We start from the raw sequence: 21,232 nt of genomic DNA, 5'->3' as shown, positions 1-21,232 counted from the left end.
TGATGGTGTTCAGGACCAATATATAGATTTGGTGCTTGATAAATTCTTGTTGGAGGCTGCTGCTATGGAGCCAAGAATGAGGTATCCTTTTTTTTTTCCCTTTTGTTTTTTCTTTTTTTTTTTTTTTGTTTAATAAATGGAATCTTGCTGTGTTGTCCAGACCAGTCTTGAACTGGGCTTAAGCAGTCTTATCACCTCAGCCTCCTGAGTAGGCATGCCATTGTGCCTGGCAACAATAGTAATATAACTATTATTATTTCAGTATTAGGTCCTATGCTAACTGCTTTACATTCATTCTCTCATTTAAATTCTTTGAAGTAGATACTCAAGACTTCCCTTCAAATAGCCTGGAGGCTGGGTGCAGTGGCTCACACCTGTTATCCCAGTGCTTTGAGAGGTCAAGGCAGGAGGATCCCTTGAGCCGAGGAGTTTAAGCCCAGCCTGGGCAACATAGCAAGACACCATCTTTTCGAAAAATTTTAAAATTACCTGGGCATGGTGGTGCACTATAGCTCCCTGGGAGCAGTGGCTCAGTCACAGCTCACTGTAGTTCCCAGCTCCGAGGGAGGCTGAGTTGGGAAGACAGCTTGACCCCAGGAGTTTGATATCACAGTGATCTGCGATTCTGACACTGCATTCCAGCCTGGGTGACAGAACAAAACCTTGTCTCTTAAAAGCAAACAAACAGCCTAGAGATTGGTCTAATTTGTAACTCTAGAGTAAAACTGACTCTACTCCATATACTTTCCCCTACATGCACTTTTCCCTACATGAACAAAACAGTGATTCCACTGTTGTGTTCGCATCTACCTACCTTTTCTAACTCTAGCAGCTCTTCCACTGTGTTCTCTGAAACTGATAGCCAGTCATATGTCAAATTCTCTGTATCTCAGCCTCTTCTCTGAATGTTCTCTTCACATTCACGCTCTTCAGACTTGGTTTCTCACAAGGACTCTACTTGGCAGTGGTGATGTTTTCCCTCTTGCACCCATTGTACCATTGGGACTGGAGCTGGTGCACGTGTCCTCATTTTTTCTCATACTGTTTCCAGACCATTGTCCCTCATCCCTAGGGCCTTCTTGCTTTGAAACAAACTGCCACACGAACACCACTGTTGTCATAAATCTTGAGGATTTCAGTATTCAGGTAGATCATTGTAACACCACTTCACCCACTTATTTCTTTGGTTATGTTCTAGAGCTGCAGGTCCTCCACATCTCAGTTCAAATAGCCCACTTTCTGCTACCACCACCCCTATCTTTCCAGTACATTTTCGTTAGTATGCTAAATCCAGCAGTTCATCCCTTCACCAGGACCTATGGTCCACTGATCATGCTTCCTTTCACAGATTTTATCCCCCACGTGTTTTTATTTCCCTCCTTCCTTCAGCTAAATTTCCATAATCCGCCTCATTTCCTTTTCTCTCTTTTGCTTTTGACATATTCAACTGATCACCTACTTAAGACCCATGGAGCCGAAAGGGCTAGTAAAAAATAGCTATGCTGACTGATCTTTAAATTTATGACCATGACACTAAACTGGGTCCTTTATGACACCCATAAATAGTCCATTTCTCTAGTCCTTTCACTTGCCCGCTTTTCTAGTAACTCTTTCAGACCTTCTGTCCTCTCAAATCTCTAACTTATTCTACCCCTATTCTCTGACCTTGGTTCCTATTTCAGTAAGAAAACAGAAGCAATCAGTATACATTTACAGCCTTCTACCCTTGAAACTAACCACCTTCAAGCATCTGTACCCATGTCCTCTGCCTGCCTTCCTGTTACCATGAACCAGTGGTTCTCAGCCAGAACTGATTTTGCTTCTCAGAGGACATTGGATTGTCACCACAGATTAGAGGATACTTTACTGATTAGAAGTCAGGGCTGGGTGCAGTGCTTCACGCCTGTAATCCCAGCACTTTGGGAGGCCGAGATGGGTGGATCACTTGAGGCCAGGAGTTCCAGACCAGTCTGAGCAGTGTGGCGAAACCCTGTCTCTACTAAAAATACAAAAAATCAGCTGTGTGTGGTGTCACATGTCTGTAATCCCAACTACTCAGGCACAAGAATCTCTTGAACCCAGAAGGCGGAGGTTGCAGTGAGCCAAGATCATGCCACTGCATTCCAGCCTGGGTGACAGCAAGACTCTCTCAAGAAATAATTCTCCCTCTTTTCCTGGAGAGTTAGTATTTCCTTCTCTCCTGAATCTTGCCATGAGCACACAAAGATGCCACTGTTTTCCTCATTTTACAAATAATGCCCTCTTGACCCCATTTGCCCTTCCAGCTGCTTCCCATTACAGCAAAACTTAAAAAGCCTTGTCTTCAATTTCTCTTTAAAATCTCTACCAAAACTATTCTTAACATATTCACTAATGACTTGCACATAGCTATGTCTAATGACGTATTCTTCATCTTCAGAAGCTATCAGCAGCATTTGGCACTTCCTCTTTGAAACAGTTTCCTTACTTGGCTTTAGGATGCATTTTCTCGTCTGCCTCCTAGTTTACTGACTTCCCTTTCTTAGTCTCCTTTGCCAACTTCTCATCTCCACAGAGTTTAGTCCTCAGACTGCTCTCTTTACACATATACCTGCAGTGACTTCTAGTTGTATACATTAAAATCGTTTTGATGGGGGTGACTCCCAGTTACAGCTCCAACCTGGACTTCCATCCTAAATATCTAGCTGCCCATTGGCACCTCTACTTGGATGTTTAATAGGCATCTCGGCTGGGCGTGGTGACTCACACTTTTAATCCAAGCACTTGGAGGCCAAGGCGGGTGGATCACAAGGTCAAGAGATCGAGACCATCCTGGTCAACATGGTGAAACCCCGTCTCTACTAAAAATACAAAAATTTAGCTGGGCATGGTGGCGCGTGCCTGTAATCCCAGCTACTCGGGAGGCTGAGGCAGGAGAATTGCCTGAACCCAGGAGGCGGAGTTTGCGGTGAGCCGAGATCGCGCCATTGCACTCCAGCCTGGGTAACAAGAGCGAAACTCCGTCTCAAAAAAAAAAAAAAAGAAAGAAAAAGAAAAAAAAAAGGCATTTCAAACTTAACATACTCAAAATTGCACTTACTTCTCCAACTTAGTGCTGTCATCTTTCTTACTTCTGTTAATGACAACTCAATCCTTCTAGTTGTTCATGCCAAAGTATCTTTGGCAGTTTTATTTCTTCTTCTCCAGTTCATCAAATCCACTTGGCTCTACCTTCAAAGTATATCCAGAATTCCATTTCCATTCCATTTCTCACTGTAGATACTTGATCTACAGTGGCAGCAGCGGAAGTGAGGAGAAATGTGAGAATTCTGTATCTTCAGGATTATTGTTGTGGCTGGTCTTTCTCCTTTCACCATTGCTACTTAGAGTCAATTCTCCACATAGCAGCCAGAGTGAATAGTGTTAGCATGGAAACCAGATCAAGTTACTCTTCTGCTCAAAACACTCAAGTGTTTTCTTACATCACAGGAAGAACCAGAGTCTTTTTTAAAGGCCTGTGAGGCCCTCTGTGACTCTGCCCTTCCCCACCTACCACTTTCATCCACTACTCAATTCTTTGTTTGCTCAGCTCCACCAACACTAGCTTTTTTGTTGGCCTTTAAACACCACAGTTGTCCTCTGAGGTGGTAGCAGAGCATTGGGCACTTGGTAAATGCAGAGTTTGTTTTCTAGTCCAGTTCTGGTTTTTATGTCCCGATCTTCCCTTTCCTGTTCTCCCTGGAACTTGGAGAACTTGGGAGTTCCTGGGGCGCCATGGAGTCCCTACTTTCATTACTGAGCCAGTACGTGTCACAGTCCTCTGGCCCTGCTTGGATTGGAACATTGTTTGAGGCTGCTGGAGTAAGGATGCTGCCTGAGAAGAGAGAAGGAAAGAATGAGACAGACTCCTTACGCAGCTGAGCAATTGCTCCTTGTATTGTACCTCTCTTCCCCTAAGAGAATTACTGCTATTCCAGAGAAGGGTCACGTGGCTTCTCTCCGCATTGACTAACCACATTCCCTATTCATTTTCCTGGGTGCCTGCTTCTCTAACCCACTCTCCAACTCTGTTTTTCCTAAAACAGGACATGTTTTAGGATTGGTCTCCTTTCTGCTAAGTATCCATCCCTATGACATCCAAATATTCTGGGTTTACTGGGAAAAGTGGGGCTATATTTTGTGTTATAACACAAAATAATACTACCTTTCTACTAAGGATGCCCCAAATGTAAACTGGCAAGATGTGTAATATTAGAATTAGGGTGGTGCCGGAAACCCTTCTCTAGAATTGGACCGTAGCCCTTCCTGACCACACTCCAGCTCACCCTACTATGTTTTATCTTTTCATCAAAATTTCTCCCACCCCAAACATTTGGGGAGAACTAAACCTCAAGCAAATTCATTTCTCTCACGTCTGGTACCCAATTCTATCAGTCTTAGGTCTTGGTAACTCTAGATGAGTTCATGTGCCTCCCAGATTGTCTTTGAGAGCCAATTTCTATACCTCTCACACCGTGTCCTTCTCTTAGGCCCCTTTTCACTCACCTTGAGCTTGGTGTTGAGTAGCCAGGCTTAACCCTCCTGGCATCCTTACGAGGCTATGCCATCGTAGTAGTCAAAGGCATCACTTTATGGAGAGGAGAGAAAAGGAGATCTAGGAGGAAGAGATGAAGGAGTGGGAGTCTTTTTCCTGGGGTCACAGGCACTGCTGGGCAGCTGTGGGAAGCAAGGTCTTCACCATGATTATATTTCCTCTTTTTTCTGGTTCCTGACCATTTGTATGCCCATCTTATTCTTCTCTGTCTCATGTTTACGGTAGAATACCTATGTAATACTCGACAGCAGATATAGGCCCTTTCTGCCAATTTTGCTGATAACCCAGGACCAGTACATTGGACTTCATTTGGTTCAAACACGAGATCTGAAAGGAGAAGCAACTAGGAAAGAAGGGGATATGGTATGTTGGGTGAAGGGTGACCAGAAGACTCCCTTTTTCTCTACTACCCCTCCCAGAATTCGGGAAGCTACTTTCCTTCTGTGTCTGAGCAGATAGCCCTGCAGAGCTTCATGGTTCTTGCCGTGGGCTTTCCCAAAAAGCCAAAAGTCTGCAAGAGCCAGTCGTGTAGTATTAAAGAATCAAGTGGACCAACTGGGAACTGTGATAAAACTGGAGAGCACCTGCCTTGTCCCCTGGCGGGGGAGCTACTCAGCCCCAGCTAACTGTGTCTTATGGGATGGAGGCCCAGGATTAGCAGATGCCTGGGTCTTAACTGTTGGCAGTTTATTTTAAAAATTGTAAATGTTGTGCAATCAAAATCTAGATGAAGATTCCATTCCTTGGCTACCATTTTCAACCTCTGGTCTAGAGACTTCCTTACTGGAAGTTCTTAATGTGATCTTGCACATTGGTGAGGCTCACTGAGTAGGACAGTGCCACGTGATAGGTGTCTGCCTGGATTGAAGAGCCCCAGTTCACAACTGCGAAGAGGAAGGGGTGGTGCATCAATCGTCGGGTAGAAGAGGAAAGAGATTTTATTGTTGGTAGTTCTGGGCTTTTTGTGGGGGTCAGCCTCCTGTTGTAACTCACTTCCTGACTTCTTACTCACCCGCCTACTCACTCACCAGGTTTCTTATAGAGCAACAGCAGGAGGAACCTGCCACGTGAGGAGGAACATGATGAGCAGGCAGAGCAGAGAGCCCAGGAGGGAGAGCAAGGGACTTTACCTGCAGAAGGAAGGGCACCAGCCTGCAGGGAAGAGCAAATGCAGGCCCTTGTCCTGACCTCAGCACCACCCAGTCATGTACCCAAAGGATGCCCTCCCAACTCCTCAGATCTTTCCAGCCCTGGACCTTACCTCAACACCTGCCCACATTAACCAGGCAGCCAGGTAAGGTAGGTGTAGAAACAGCCAGAGTTGATGAGGACACAGGTGCAGAGCAGGAAGTTGGCGATGATGGGGGCAATGATGTTCAGCTCGGCTTTAGGGGAGATGAAAGGTCAGGAGTGAGTCTCCACACTAGTGTCATAAGATCCAGGTCTAGAAGTCAGGGACATCATTTTATGGCATTCCCCATTCTCTCTGTTCCCTTCTCCTTACTCCTTACATACCACCCCTACCACTGCAAGGTTTGGAGACATTTTCATCTTTTTAGGAAAACAGCGATAGAAAAGAGGCTTTAGGATCAGGTCCTAGAAGCCAGAGGTAGGGCTGGGAAGGGCATGAGAGGAATGGTGACTAACAGAGCCTGGTGTGGAGGGTGGGGTGGGGAATAAGGATGAAACCTACAGTAAGGAGAAAGCTGAGCAGATAGCTCCACAGAGGCTTGTGGTTCTTGCCATGGCCTTTCCCCTCCCCACCAAAAAGCCAATGACAGTATGTTTTATCGTGGTACAGCTGCTCCAGACACCATGCTCATGGCCTGAGGAAAAGGGCAGACAAGCAAAAATCAATGCATTCCTAAAACAATGCTTTCTACCCATGTTTCACCTAGTTTTCCCAGACTTAGAATTTATCTGCATCTTTGAAGGCTTTACCCCATTCACGTGAATCAAGCATCTATGCTATGCCAGGCAATGGGCAAGGCTTCACTCTCTATACTTCTCTGGTTCACTCACCTCGTAGTGACTAGAGAGCCCATAGAGACAGGACCCTTGCTCTCGACAACTGCTGAAATCCCAGCCATATTGGCACTTTGTGGCCAGGCAACTCCCATCTGCACACCCTTGTCAGTCCTATCTTCTGAAGCATCTTGAATCATATAGGAACCTGGAAATGAGATTGAGGATACACATTTCTTCATGGGAATAAAACCCCATCCCAAAGCAGGGCTGTCTAGGTACCACCAGTACCAAAAGGGGAAACGGAAGTGTTTATATGGCAGGGGTTGGGGGAGTAAGGAAATGACCAAGTTTGATAATCACAGAACACCATATAATTCATCGTAACAGATATGAGGGATGGGGGCAACATGAAGGGAGGAGTGGGAGTCACTACAGACTCACCAGCCTTGATGTTGCCTTTGCTGGAGAGGGCTGAGATAGACAACCCAGTGACAGTATGACTGAAGCCAAGAATAAGATAATGAGCCATGGGCACCCTGGGGTGAGGATGCTCCCTTCAGAAGAGCTCCCCAAAAACACCCCTGGAGCAAAGAGTTCTCACCTGCCTAGATCCCCAGACTTAGGGAACCATGAGCTCCAATCCATTACCTTGCCTTCTGTGACACAGCTGAAGTGCACTAGGGCCTTGCTGGTCCTGGCTCCAGAATTCTCCAGATCATCTTGGGAGTGTGGTTTGGTGTGGGGTTCCTCTGTTGAGGTGAACGTGGTGCTGTATCCTAGCTGAAACAGCACATACATAACAGACACCAAGACCCCTCGCTAGCCAGTGCATCTGCAACCAGAAGGATAGCTAATGGACTGGAGGGCAATCCCAGAGCTGTAATGGAAGGTGGTGGTAGCCCACATGCAGATTTTTTTTTGAGATGGAGTTTCGCTCTTGTTACCCAGGCTGGAGTGCAATGGCGCCATCTCGGCTCACTGCAACCTCCGCCTCCTGGGTTCAGGCAATTCTGCCTCAGCCTCCTGAGTAGCTGGGATTACAGGCACGTACCACCATGCCCAGCTAATTTTTTGTATTTTTAGTAGAGACAGGGTTTCACCATGTTGACCAGGATGGTCTAGATCTCCTGACTTCGTGATCCACCCACCTCGGCCTCCCAAAGTGCTGGGATTACAGGCTTGAGCCACCGCACCCGGCCCACATGCAGATTTTATCCTACTTTCAGGAGTTCACTGTGGGACCTGGGTCTTACCAAGCTGCATGGAGCCATCCCAGGACTATGGAGTTGGCATAGCACTCGTAGCAGGGTCCAGGGTCCTCATCCTTGTAGGCAGTTGGTGAGCAGAGGCTGGCTTGGGGTATGACTCCACCAGATTGCAGTTCCTCCACCTCCTGGTGGGGGGTCAAGATGCTGGCCACATTGTCTTGCTGCGGGGAGGATATGAGAGGCATCTGAAATGTATGAACTGGGAAAGAAGGTGCAGAGCCTGGACACTATCTCCCCTTTTGCTGTCCAGGACAACCACAAACTGCCTCTCGATCATTTTGGAAAGTGCACCTGCTGGCTAGGCTCACCCAGGAAATGCTAGCTACTGAGAGTTGCTAGAGGTACCCCGGCAACAAATGGGTAAATAGAGACAGCTCTGAAAGTAGGAGGGGGTTCTTTGAGGGTCAGCCCACTTTCCAACCCTACCCCACCCTCCACATAAGCCCTTTCATCTGAATCACAAGGGACAATCATACCTCCTTCCTAAAGTCTGCCTGTGGAGTCAACCTATCTAGCCTGGGCCAGACATTTTACAGGCCAGGAAGTAGCCGCCCATGGCCTACTTCACTTCCCCAAGAGAAGGGAAAGGAAGTACATCACTGCTTCTTCCCCCAAATCCTTTCCCCAATATGATACTCAAAACTGTGGCACAAAGTGATTGTCTGGCTTTTAGGGGCTTTAGTCAAGCACTTGGTCTCAGGATGAGAAAAGAGGTGTCCTGGAGGGTGAGGGAGTGGCTGTTACTGACTGGCTGAAGCGGAATACCTGCATGCCCATAACCCATCCAGTCCAGGACTCTGCTCCCCACAGCATGCAGCTCAACCACACCTTCCAATGTCTGGTTCTTATCCGAGTGCCAAGATGAGAGTTAGAATTCCCCAGACTTTTCCAGAGACACAGGGTTGAATTTCAGGCTCTCACCCTGGACCCCACCTCTGGATAGAGAGGAAGCCCTGTGCTGGGGGTGAGATATCTAGGTCCATAGCCCTGATCCCTGCCCCTTCACTTTCCTCACTCCTCTGACTTCTATGGATAAGGCTGGGCTATGGTCACTTCTGGGTCTCAGCTTTTCCCTCCTGGGTCCTAGATTTTTTTTTTTTTCCAGACAGGGTTTTGCTGTCACCCAAGCTGAAGTGCAGTGGTGCAACCTCAGCTCACTGCAACCTCTGCTTCCTGGGCTCCAGCGATTGTCCCACCTCAGCCTCCTAAGAAGCTGGGACTAAAGGTGTGGCCCACCATGCCCAGCTAATTTTTGTATTTTTTGGTAGAGATGGGTTTTCACCATGTTGCTCAGGCTGGTCTCAAACTCCTGGCCTCAAGTGATCCATCTGCTTTGACCTCCCAAAGTGCTGCGACTACAGGCATGAACCACCACGCTCAGCTAATTTTTGCATTTTTTGGTAGAAATAAAAAATCTTGGGTTTCATCATGTTGCCCCCGCTGATCTCAAACTCCTGGGTTGGAGTGACCCACCCACACCATGCCTCCCAAAGTGCTAGGATTACCAGGAAGAGCCACCATGCCTGTCCAGGTCCCAGCTTTTTTTTTGTTTTTGAGACAGAGTCTCACTCTGTCACCAGGCACCAGGCTGGAGTGCAGTGGCGCAGTCTCGGCTCACTGCACCCTCTACTTCCCGCGTTCAAGCAATTCTCCTGCCTCAGCCTCCCGAGCAGCTGGGACTACAGGCGTGCACCACCATGCCCAGCTAATTTTTTTGTATTTTTAGTAGAGATGGGGTTTCACTATGTTGGCCAGGATGGTCTCGATTTCCTGAACTCGTGATCCGCCCGTCTCGGCCTCCCAAAGTGCTTGGATTACAGGCGTGAGCCACCGCACCCGGCCCAGGTCCCAGCTTTATCATGCACAGAAAGGTCAACAGCCAAAGCCCAGTCCAGACTCTTTGCCTAACCTTTCCAGCCCACTCTGGTGAGCACAGCCCTTCCGGCCTTGGGTTCATTCTCCTCATTCTCCTTAGTTTTCTAATTTGCCTAGCTCAGCACCCTTGTATGACCTATAGGTGGGAGGGTGGGGGTGTCAATCTGGGAGGGAGCCCAGGGGATTGGGTGTCGGAGTTAGGACACCAGGTGCCAAGTGCCTAGCCAGCCACCACCAGCTATAATTAGCCCCGTGGGGCCACTGGCTGTCTGGGATGCCATGTGGGCAAGTTCCCTCTGCCACACAGCCCCAAGCACAGCAGGGGCTCAAGTAAGAGGGCAAGTGGAACACTGGTGTCTCCTGAGGGTGACTAAAAGGATGGGGGCAATAGGGGAGGAGTGTGGTACTGGATCTTTACATGGCTTCTTGCATGTTTTGTTGCACCGTTTGTATCCCATAGTTGTCCTGTATGTCCCTGATACTCCAGTGTTGGGATGTGGCTGGGGGTAGGAGGAGGGTGTTGGAGCAGGGGAGAGACTGACATTTTGACCGGCTGGAGACATGGTTCCTCTGGCCTCTCTGGGTCCAGCTCTGACACTAGGCTGTCTTGCCTCTGCTCATCTGCAGCTATCCAGCAAACCCCGGCATGAGCCTCTCGGACACCCCGCATTATCCTTCCCAGCTGGAGAGTCTCTCTCTTCCAGTCCAGGACTGCCTTGGACTCCCCGTGCACGCCCAGAGAGCCGCTTCCTGGCCTTCCTCCCCCAACGAGGATCCCAGTTTGCCTTCTTTTCCTCTGGAAGAGCCTGGCCCCAGGCCCCTGGTTCCAGGGAACCTCCCCTTTTCAGCCTTGTCCCTAGAGGAAGAAGAGGAAGAGGATGAAGATGAAGACGAGGCGGAGCCCGAGTGGCTGCGCAGCGAGGAGCATCCGAGCCAGTTTTTCGCCGAGGCCCAGCGGCTGCGGGAGCAGAGATTGTTGCTGGACGAAGAGGTGTCAGTCGCGGGGCGGGTATACGGGGTGCATAGGGTGATCCTGGCCGCAGTCAGCAGCCTCTTCCGAGACAGGCTGCTGGGCGGTGGAGGTCCGCGGCCCCCCTTCAGCCTCGAGGTGTCCCCAGGGGGATGGGAGGCCGTGCTGACCTTTGCCTATGAGGGAGTGCTGGGCCCCGCCCCGCAGGGGGATGTGCTGGCGGCAGCCGAGGCGCTGGGAGCGCCCCGGGTGAAGGCTGCTGCCCTGCGGAGATGCGAGAGGTCTGGAAATGCCCTGGAAGATGTAAAGAAGCCCAGCCAGGCAGAGGAGCTGAGGGAGAACCTGCGGGGAATCGAGCTCCTCTACCGAGAGGGCGTCGGGTGTGACTTGAAGCTGGAGGCAGGCGGCTGCCAGCTGCAGGGTGAGAGCCTGTGGGCATTAAATTACTGCAGGTGCATATGCTGCCGGAATGGTGTGTGCCAAGCTGCAGGTGGTTTGATCCCCACCATGATGGTTTCGATCCCTGCTGCTGTCAGAATTTCCCTGGGATGGCCTTTGGTGCCTCTCCTGCCTCACCGAGAGCTGAGCATGCGCAGTTGAGTTGTTTTCTAGGCGAGCTGACAAATTTAAACTGACCCTCTGTCTGGCTTTTCCTGTGTCCAGTAACAAGGAATTTCCAGCCAGCTGGCTAGAGCTAAGGGTATAATCCATGGCAGTAGAACAAGCAGAAAGTGGATTGACTCAAACAGAAATTAACCAAAGGCCCTTCTTGGCATCTTCCATTCGGGACACAGGAAAGACGGGAACATGGTGGAAAACTCAATGTGTCCTTTCACCTTGGTATGCTTGACACCATGGCTGACTCACAGGCCCTGCAACTAATGAGCAAGTTCTGGTACTGTTTAAGGTTACCAGGTCAGGGCACTTTTTTTTTTTTTTTTTTCTTTCCCCCTCTGAGACAGAGTCTCACTCTGTCACTCAGGCTGGAGTGCAGTGGCATGATCTTAGCTTACTGCAACCTTCACCTCCTGGGTTCAAGTGATTCTCCTGCTTCAGCCTCATGACTAGCTGGGATTACAGGCACCTGCCACCACGCCTGGCTAATTTTTTTGGTATCTTTTAGTAGAGATGAGGTTTTACCAGGTTGACCAGGCTGATCTAGAACTCTTGAACTCAAGTGATCCACCTGCCTCAGCCTCCCAAAGTGCTGGGATTACAGGCATGAGCCACCGTGCCTCGTCTGGCCATGGCACTTTGAAGTTAACCCTGCTCATCACCAGGAAAGCTAAGTAAGGTTGTATAAGTTGAGTGTTATTCAGAGTCTGTTAACATTTAGTGAGGCAATGAGTGCCTGAAACTTTTACACGTGACATCTCTTAATTTTCACTGAAAGCTAGTGAGGTCAATATCATTATCTATAGGTGCAAATAAGGAACATTAAATTCAGAGATGTTGACTTGCGACAACAAGGATACAAGTCCACATTACTAGTCCAATCTGCTTCCACTAGGCCATGCAATGCCTCCTATGCCATTATTATGAGACACCACAGGACCTAGAAAATGAAGTTGGAATGTGGACACATGAAAGTTAAAAGTTACAAAGGATTAGTTTAGAGATTATCTAGTTCCGCTCTTGCACTTCACTGATGAAGAAATCAGAATCCAGGCCGGGCACAGTGGCTCATTCCTGTAATCCCAGCACTTTGGGAGGCCAAGGCAGGTGAATCATGATGTCAGGAGATCGAGACCATCCTGGCCAACATGGTGAAACCCCGTCTCTACTAAAAATATATAAAAATTAGCTGGGCGTGGTGGCACACGCCTGTAGTCCCAGCTACTCGGGAGGCTGAGGCAGGAGAATTGTTTGAACCCAGGCGGCGGAGATTGTAGTGAGCTGAGATCGTGCTACTGCACTGCAGCCTGGGTGACAGTGCGAGACTCCATCTCAAAAAAAAAAAAAAAAAAAAAAAGAAAAAGAAAGAAATCATAATCCAAGACTTGTCCAGAGTCACATAGCTACTGCTCATTAGAGGAGTGACTGGGATCTAAAGCGCTTCTGGGACTCCTAGAAGGAAAACTACTCCAAAAGTCTTTATTTTCATTTCTGATAGCACTAGATGGAGGGGTGATTTAAATGTTTGTAATTATAAAATTCTCACTAGGCTTTTGAATTTAAGCATACTTGTATCATTCCTTTTATTTCCCTAGGAAACATTCCTACTTAATGGTTGGGAACCTGTTACTTAAAATCCTAGGGAATAGTAACGAGTAAGAGGTGACTACAAGTGATTGTGAGCCCTTTCAGGTTTGAACTACAGGTTGATTGATGATATAGAAGCTGAGATGGCTTAGCTTGTTTTGAGGAATGTAGATGTTCTCAGACAATATATATTTGAAGTCTATCACTGATGCTTACTACTTGGAAAGTACCAGTCGACTACCTACTGCTTAAAGGACAATGGAAAGTCATATGAACACCACCTGCCCTTTGGGAGAGGTACACATGCCACAGTTGGTCAAGGCAACATGGAGTTCTTAAACAGCTTGGGCCTCTGTGACCTGCCTATAAGGACTTCTAGCAGCATTCCTACCCACCTTTTTATTATAAAGCAATTTCCAAAGCAAAGAATAAGATGAACTCTCAAACACCCATTGCCCAGACTTAACAACTGTTTACTATATTTATTTCATCTGTTTATTTTATTTTTTGTTGAAGTTTAAAGGAAATTCATAAAATTTTACTCATAAGTATTTGAGTATGCATCTCTTTAAAAGAGGACAATTCTGTGGGACTAGGTATGAAAGGAAAAAAGCAAAAAGGACATTTTATCATAATCATAATACCTTTATCATGCACAACAAGATTAATAGTTATTTATTTATTTAGGGACAGAATCTTGCTGTGTTGCCCAGGCTGGAGTACAATGGCATGATCTCAACTCACTGCAACCTCCACCTCCTAGGTTCAAGCGACTCTCCTGTCTCAGCCTCCTGAGTAGCTGGGATTACAGGCATGAACCACCACATCCAGCTAATTTTCATATTTTTAGTAGAGATGGGGTTTTACCATGTTGGCTTGGCTGCTCTCAAACTTCTGACCCCAGGTGATCCACCTGCCTCAGCCTCCCAAAGTGCTGGGTTTACAGGCATGAGCCACCACATCTGGACAGTAATTTCTTTTTCTTTTTTTTTTTTTTTTTTTGAGACAGAGTTTTGCTCTTGTTACCCAGGCTGGAGTGCAATGGCGTGATCTCGGCTCACCGCAACCTCCGCCTCCTGGGTTCAGGCAATTCTCCTGCCTCAGCCTCCTGAGTAGCTGGGATTACAGGCACGCGCCACCACGCCCAGCTAATTTTTTGTATTTTTAGTAGAGACGGGGTTTCACCATGTTGACCAGGATGGTCTCGATCTCTCGACCTCGTGATCCACCCGCCTCGGCCTCCCAAAGTGCTGGGATTACAGGCTTGAGCCACTGCGCCTGGCCTTGGACAGTAATTTCTTAATATCACCTAGTCCACATTTATATTTTCCCAGTTGTCCAAAAAACATTTTTTAGAATGAGTTTGTTCAACCCAGGAATTAATCAAGGACTATGCTATTCTCAGTTGTATGTCTCTTAAGCTTCCTTTAATCCAGTACAGTCCTCCTTCCCCTTTTTTATTACTTGATATATCGATTGGTAAAAACAGTAATGTATAAGATTGGTTATCCTGGGCCTGGTGTGGTGGCTCACGCCTGTAATCCCAACACTCTGGGAGGCCAAGGCAGGCAGATCAGTTCAAGTTCAGCCTGGCCAACATGGCAAAACCCTTTCTTTACTAAAAATACAAAAATTAGCCAGGCATGATAGTGCGTGCCTGTAGTCTGCTACTCCGGAGGCTGAGGCACGAGAATCGCTTGAATCCAGGGGGTGGAGGTTGCAGTAAGCCAAGACTGCACCACTGCACTCCAGGATGGGCAATAGAGTGAGACCCTATCTATAAGAAAAAAGAAGGTTATCCTATAAAATGCTCCATTTTCTAGATTTGTATATTTTTCTTCCCCTTGTGGTTTTGTCTAACTTGTTCCTTTAGGCTTTCAACTTCCTATAAACTTGACTGTAGATCTAAAGAGTTGAATAGATTCAACTTAAATATTTTTGGCCACAATAATCCATAGGTGATGTGGAGTATGAGGTTTTTTTTTGTTTTTTTTTTTTGAGACGGAGTTTCGCTCTTGTTACCCAGGCTGGAGTGCAATGGTGTGATCTCGGCTCACCGCAACCTCTGCCTCCTGGGTTCAGGCAATTCTCCTGCCTCAGCCTCCTGAGTAGCTGGGACTACAGGCACGCGCCACCATGCCCAGCTAATTTTTTGTATTTTTAGTAGAGACGGGATTTCACCATGTTGACCAGGATGGTCTTGATCTCTTGACCTCGTGATCCACCCACCTCAGCCTCCCAAAGTGCTGGGATTACAGGCTTGAGCCACTGCACCCGGCTGAGAGTATGAGGTTTAATTGTATAACAGTACATGTTAATAGGACAGTTTCATTGTCATAACCAAGGCATTGGTACACAAGCATGCTTACTGAAGCCTGACATCAGTGACAGTGGATGGAGATGATCTGCCCAGATGGAAATGGAAAATAAATCACGTCCTTTCTCTAGGATTCAACTCAGTTTTTAATTTTTATTTATTTATTTATTTATTTATTTATTTATTTAGAGGTGGAGTCTTGCTCTGTCATCCAGGCTGGAGTGCAGTGGCGCAGTCTCAGCTCATGCAACCTTCACTTCCCAGGTTCAAGTGATTCTTCTGCCTCAGCCTCTAAGTAGCTGGGATTACAGGTGCCTGCCACCATGTCCAGCTAATTTTTGTATTTTTTTAGTAGAGACAGAGTTTCACCATGTTGGCCAGGTTGGCCTTGAACTCCTGACCTCAAGTGATCCATCTACCTCAGCCTCCCAAAGTGCTGGGATTATAGGCATGAGCCATCTCGCCCAGCCAGTTCCCTTATTTTAAAGGGAATAATTGAATTAGGTTATTTTGAAGGTCTCAAGTTTCAGATCTCATGATTCTATAAATTATAACAAGATCAGGAGAGGGTTATGCAGAGAAAAGCTGAGACAAATGGAAAACATTAAAGACTAAATCTTGCCGGGCACGGTGGCTCACGCCTGTAATCCCAGCACTTTGGGAGGCCGAGGCGGGTGGATCACGAGGTCAAGAGATCGAGACCATCCTGGCCAACATGGTGAAACCCCGTCTCTACTAAAAATACAAAAATTAGCCAGGCGTTTGGCACGCGCCTGCAGTCCCAGCTACTTGGGAGGCTGAGGTGGAAGAATTGCTTGAACCCAGGAGGCGGAATTTGCAGTGAGCTGAGGTTGCGCCACTGTGCTCCAGCCTGGCAACAGAGCAAGACTCCGTCTCAACAAAAAAAAAAGAAAAAAGAAAAAAAAAAAAAGACTAAATCTTAGGCAAGAAGAGACAGTAATTAGATGAAGTTGGATTACAGCCATTCCCAAGTGGTGCCACTTTCCCAGCAAAATCTAACAGAATAGTTGTCAGTTTTGGTTCTGGAAATTGTAAATAATTTTATTTTGTGCACAACATAGAGAGACCTATATAAGTTGCATGTTGGTCTTTTCCATTTATTTTGTGCCCCTCTTAGCAGATGCTTCTCAACTTGATCCATTCAGATTTTTTTTTCTAACTGACCTGACCGACAGGACTAAAGCAATATTTATTAAAGTGTCTTTAGGCCACTAACATGAGAATCACATAGGGTTACTTGAAGTGTTAAAATACAAATTTCTGGAGTCTCCATCTAGAACTGTAGCATCAGAATCTCTGGGAGTGGGCTGCTGAAACCCACATTTTAACAACTACTCATGGTATTCTGATGCACACCACAGTTTGGCCTGTAGCGGTGGGTGGCTTGAAGGGCCATAACTGGAGGTGCCAGGTTGGGGTAATGCCTATAGATCTTGCAACACTTTGAGTCCTCCTCTATTTCTTCTGCTCTCCTACAGTGCACCGAGCAGCCCTGGCCTGCGGCAGTGAGTTCTTTGGGGCCATGCTCCTGAGCGGGATGAGGGAATCCAAGGGCACAGAGGTGTCTCTGCGGACCATCTCCACCCGGGACCTGCGACTCCTTGTCTCTTTTGCTTACTCTGGAGTTGTGCGGGCAAGGTGGCCAGGACTACTGAGAGCTGCTCAGGCTGCTCTGCAGTACCAGAGCTCTTCCTGCCTGGATTTGTGTCAGAAAGGCTTGGCACAGGGCCTCAGCCCCGCCCGTTGCCTGGCCCTGTTCCCCATGGCAGAAGCCCCTGGGTTGGAGAGGCTCTGGAGCAAAGCCCGTCACTACCTCCTCACCCACCTGCCTGCTGTAGCCTTGTGCCGTGCTTTCCCTTCTTTGCCAGCTGGCTGCTTGGCTGAGCTCCTGGATAGTGATGAGCTCCATGTGCAAGAGGAGTTTGAGGCCTTTGTGGCTGCACGGTGTTGGCTAGCTGCCAACCCCGAGACCCAGGAGTCCGAGGCCAAGGCCCTGCTGCAATGCGTCCGCTTTGGCCGCATGTCCACCAGGGAGCTGCGGAGGGTGCGGGCAGCTGGGCTACCTCCACCCCTGACCTCAGATCTGTTGCACCAGCTGATGGTAGAGGCTGATGTTCCAGGCCAGGAGAGACGGAGGGAGCCTGACCGGGCACTGGTAGTGATTGGCGGGGATGGGCTGAGACCAGACATGGCCCTAAGGCAACCATCCCAAGCAGTGTGGTGGGCCCGAGCCTTCCGCTGTGGCATCGGACTTGTACGAACTGTGGAGTGGGGGCAGCTGCCTGCCCTGCCTGCCCCAGGACGCTTCCGGCATGGGGCTGCGAGCCTGGCAGGAAGTGAACTCTATGTGTGTGGTGGACAAGATTTCTACAGTCACTCCAACACCCTGGCTTCAACTCTCAGGTATGAGCTTCTAAGAGTGGGCAGGATGTGGTAGGCCCCAAGGTGGGCAGGGAGAGAAATTGCTGGCCTAGCCAACCACACAGAGTCACTCTTCTTGCCTATGTCCAGGTGGGAGCCCAATCAAGAGGATTGGGAGGAGATGGCTCCTTTGTCCCAGGCTCGAAGCTTTTTCCCCTTGGTGGCACTGGATGGACAACTTTATGCCCTAGGCGGAAGACAAAATGGTGTTGCCCTGGACTCTGTGGAGACCTACAACCCTGAGCTCGATGTCTGGAGGTGAGCAGGAAAGGGAGAGATTAGGAGACTCGGAATAGAAGGAGATTTGAAGATGCTAGTTGCCTTCTCTTGTCCTGTTTTCCCTTAGGCCAGCACCTGCACTTCCAGCACCATGTTTTGCCCATGCAGCTGCCATTTTGGAGGGCCGATTGTATGTGAGCGGTGGCTGTGGTGGGACTGGCCAATACCTGGCCTCACTGCTGCACTATGACCCCAAACTTGAGAAGCCAGGGACATTTCTGAGCCCTATGGGGGTACCTCGGGCTGGCCATGTCATGGCTGCACTGGGTGGGCGGTTGTATGTGGCAGGTGGGTTGGGTGAGACTGGGGACCTGCTGAGTTTTGAGGCCTATGAACTAAGGACTGATAGCTGGACTCACCTGGCACCTCTACCTTCCCCCCATGTGGGGGCTGCAGGTGCTGTGCTGCAGGGGGAGCTGCTGGTGCTGGGGGGCTACAGTCACCGTACTTATGCCCTCTCCCACCTTATCCATGCCTACTGTCCTGGCCTGGGCCGATGGCTTTGCCTGGGAACTCTGCCAAGGCCCCGGGCTGAGATGCCTGCCTGCATCCTGACACTGCCCACTGTGCAGCACACAGCTTTGGTTCCCACCCTGCACCAAACCAAGCCTGCTGGGTGAAGAGGGAGCAACAATGTATGGGGGAGGAAGGTGTAAGAAATCGTCTGGGAGAAGGACAGAGATTATGCGAGAGAAAGAGAAGGTTTTATTCTTGGCAGTGGTTTATTCTCATGCTGTGCATTGTAAACTGCTTTTGTACATCTGATCTCCATTGAGGAAATGGTGGTTCCAGAACTCCTGGGGAGAGCATATTGGGGAAGGGGAGGCAGCTGAATATCCAGGTAAGGAAAGGAGAGCCAGGAGCAACTCCACAAGGCTGAGGGATTCTTTGGAGGGAAAGTGCATCTGGTTGGAAAGAGAGTTAAGAAGCTTCAGTAGCCAAAGAGTAGCGATCATGAGAGGACAGTTGGGTAAATGATTCTGACCCATGGATCAAGGGAAAAATGAGGAATGGCCATTCATGAAAGAGTTTGAGGAGTGTGAGAGGAAGGACTGTAAATCATTCAGCTCTTTTGTCCCCAGAACTTGCTCCTTTCTCCTCTCCCATCCCATCCCTGGGATGCCTAACCCTTCTTTTTTTTTTTTGAGACGGAGTTTCGCTCTTGTTGCCCAGGCTGGAGTGCAATGGCGCGATCTCAGCTCACCACAACCTCGGCCTCCTGGGTTCAGGCAATTCTCCTGCCTCAGCCTCCTGAGTAGCTGGGATTACAGGCACACGCCACCATGCCCAGCTAATTTTTAGTATTTTTTAGTAGAGACAGGGTTTCACCATATTGACCAGGATGGTCTCGATCTCTGGACCTCGTGATCCACCCGCCTCGGCCTCCCAAAATACTGGGATTACAGGCTTGAGCCACTGCGCCCGGCATAACCCTTCTTAACAGTATTCTTTCTCAGGTAATTTTGTAGGCCTGGTCTAGTGTTTCCTAGCTGAGACACCACAGGCCTCCCCTGAGAGCCTCTTGGTTTCCTTCTGAGGCAGAAGCTCCCAACCGGACATGGACGGCACAGCAGCCTGAGAGGCCTGATGGGTCCTCCAGGGCCATGTGACGGGAGTGGTGTGTCAGGGAGATGAGCGGGGCAGAGAACAAGGAGGGAGAGGCCCACAGCGGAAAACAGATGATCTGAGATTTGAGGAGATGGGATGGAAGAAGTCAGAACGCTGTCTGGTTTCTTTCTTTCCCTTTGGGCAATTTGAGGAATCAGTAGTGAAAACGAGACCATTGTTGTGTGAGGTCTCAAGTGGTAAGAGGATGTGGCAGAGAGAAGAATGAGAAGCAGACAAGACTCAGGAAACTCATTTCCCCCTTTCAGTCCCTTTCCCCCAGGCTTATTTTTAAATTCATTTCCCTTTTTCTTGGCCAGGGAAGGTGGTCAGATGCATCCTCTTTCTTTTTTTTTTTTTTTTTTTTTTTTTTGAGACGGAGTTTCGCTCTTGTTGCCCAGGCTGGAGTGCAATGGCGCGATCTCGGCTCACCGCAACCTCCGCCTCCTGGGTTCAGGCAATTCTCCCGCCTCAGCCTCCTGAGTAGCTGGGATTACAGGCACACGCCACCATGCCCAGCTAATTTTTAGTATTTTTAGTAGAGACGGGGTTTCACCATGTTGACCAGGATGGTCTCGATCTCTCGACCTCGTGATCCACCCGCCTCGGCCTCCCAAAGTGCTGGGATTACAGGCTTGAGCCACCGCACCCGGCCAGATGCATCCTCTTTCTCTCTTCCTCCATCTTGCTCTCCCCACTATCCCTCTTTTTTTTTTTTTTCCCTTCTTTCTCTTCTTTCTCCTTCACACAGTTATTAATCACCTACTTTGTGGCAGGCACTGTAGGAGGCACCAAGGATACAGTGGTCACAGAGCACCTGACCAGCAGATAGACGTAAACAAATACAAGTTTTGAGTGGACTTAGACATATGGACAAGTCTTGTAAGAGCCCAGAGGATAGAGCAGGGAACTCTGCCCAGAAAGGGCTTCTGTTAGGGAAAGTGTCATCCAATGAGTGTATTTTGAACTGAGTCTTAAAGGCTGCCTGGAGTCTCCCCCATTAGAGAAGAGGGAATGCATCTGAAACACAAAGTGAGGCATGCCATACCCTGTTTCTCCATAGCAAAGGGGAAATTGGTGTTCCAGAGGTTCTTCAGATAATTCTGCTGCTCTTGCCACCTAGCCTCTTCTCTGGAGCCTTCCTGAGGATAACGGCTTTCACTTAATGACTTTGTATTCCCGCCCTCTGCCACTCACCTGTATCCTTCTTGTCTGCTGTTTTCATTTCTGCAGCCTGGACAGCTGAGAGCAAAAAAGGGTCAGGTTTTTTTGTGTAGGCTGATTTTCTATTACCATTGTTTATTAAGATTTTCGTGTTTCTAAGAGTGATGATGGAGCCTCCCTTGCACCCTTCTTCATTCTGGCCCCAGAATTACTTGACATGCATTTTATTTATTTATTTTTAGATTTTGTTATTTTAGTAAGGATTTTTCTGTGTCTCTATTTAAGCTAGACTAGGAATGTAGTCGCAAATGAGAAGGGGTAAGTAGGACGTGTAAGAGAAAAGAAAGGGAAGAAGGAAGAAAGGGAAGAAGGAAATTGAAGAAGATGCGAAGCTATAATAATTGGATGAACTTCTATGAACATTTTTGTGATTTGTACCTAAAGACAGGCTTAAATAAAGGTTTCACAGTGATTGAATCTTTCTGAGTTTGTCTACTATAAAAAGCATTCAAAATAAAATTCCCTGTAATCTGCCTTCTATCTCTACCACGATTGAAATCATCTCCCTC

The 21,232-nt window shown here is 48.2% G+C and overlaps 1 protein-coding gene across 6 annotated transcripts; it reads left to right on the top strand.

Moving 5' to 3' along the window:
* Positions 1-7: 7 nt before the first annotated feature.
* On the top strand, positions 8-21,140 carry KLHL33 (kelch like family member 33). Of its 6 annotated transcripts, none has more exons than XM_074394170.1 (6): positions 8-81; positions 5,605-5,867; positions 10,312-11,075; positions 16,673-17,597; positions 17,706-17,873; positions 17,962-21,140. In XM_074394170.1, the coding sequence occupies exons 2-6, from the start codon at positions 5,779-5,781 to the stop codon at positions 18,512-18,514; spliced, it is 2,499 nt and encodes an 832-aa protein (XP_074250271.1). In that variant the 5' UTR covers positions 8-81; positions 5,605-5,778; the 3' UTR covers positions 18,515-21,140. The 6 variants fall into 6 exon arrangements, with proteins under 6 accessions (XP_074250271.1, XP_010344580.1, XP_074250272.1 ...); XM_010346278.3 differs by lacking the exon at positions 8-81 and adding an exon at positions 169-4,936; XM_074394171.1 differs by lacking the exon at positions 8-81 and having other exon boundaries at positions 169-5,867; positions 10,533-11,075.
* The last annotated feature ends 92 nt before the right edge of the window (positions 21,141-21,232 follow it).

Source organism: Saimiri boliviensis, chromosome 2, assembly GCF_048565385.1.
Source record: "Saimiri boliviensis isolate mSaiBol1 chromosome 2, mSaiBol1.pri, whole genome shotgun sequence".
NCBI lineage: Eukaryota > Metazoa > Chordata > Mammalia > Primates > Cebidae > Saimiri > Saimiri boliviensis.
The sequence above is the reverse complement of the archived record's forward strand: the minus strand, read 5'-3'. Positions and strand labels throughout refer to the sequence as shown.

Bases quoted from the DNA above. Each gene is read 5' to 3' on its own strand.
- KLHL33 (XM_074394170.1), top strand. From the start codon at position 5,779: ATGTACCCAAAGGATGCCCTCCCAACTCCTCAGATCTTTCCAGCCCTG. The intron at 5,868-10,311 runs GTAAGGTAGGTG...GCTCATCTGCAG, and splicing joins CACATTAACCAGGCAGCCAG to CTATCCAGCAAACCCCGGCA. The intron at 17,874-17,961 runs GTGAGCAGGAAA...GTTTTCCCTTAG, and splicing joins CCTGAGCTCGATGTCTGGAG to GCCAGCACCTGCACTTCCAG.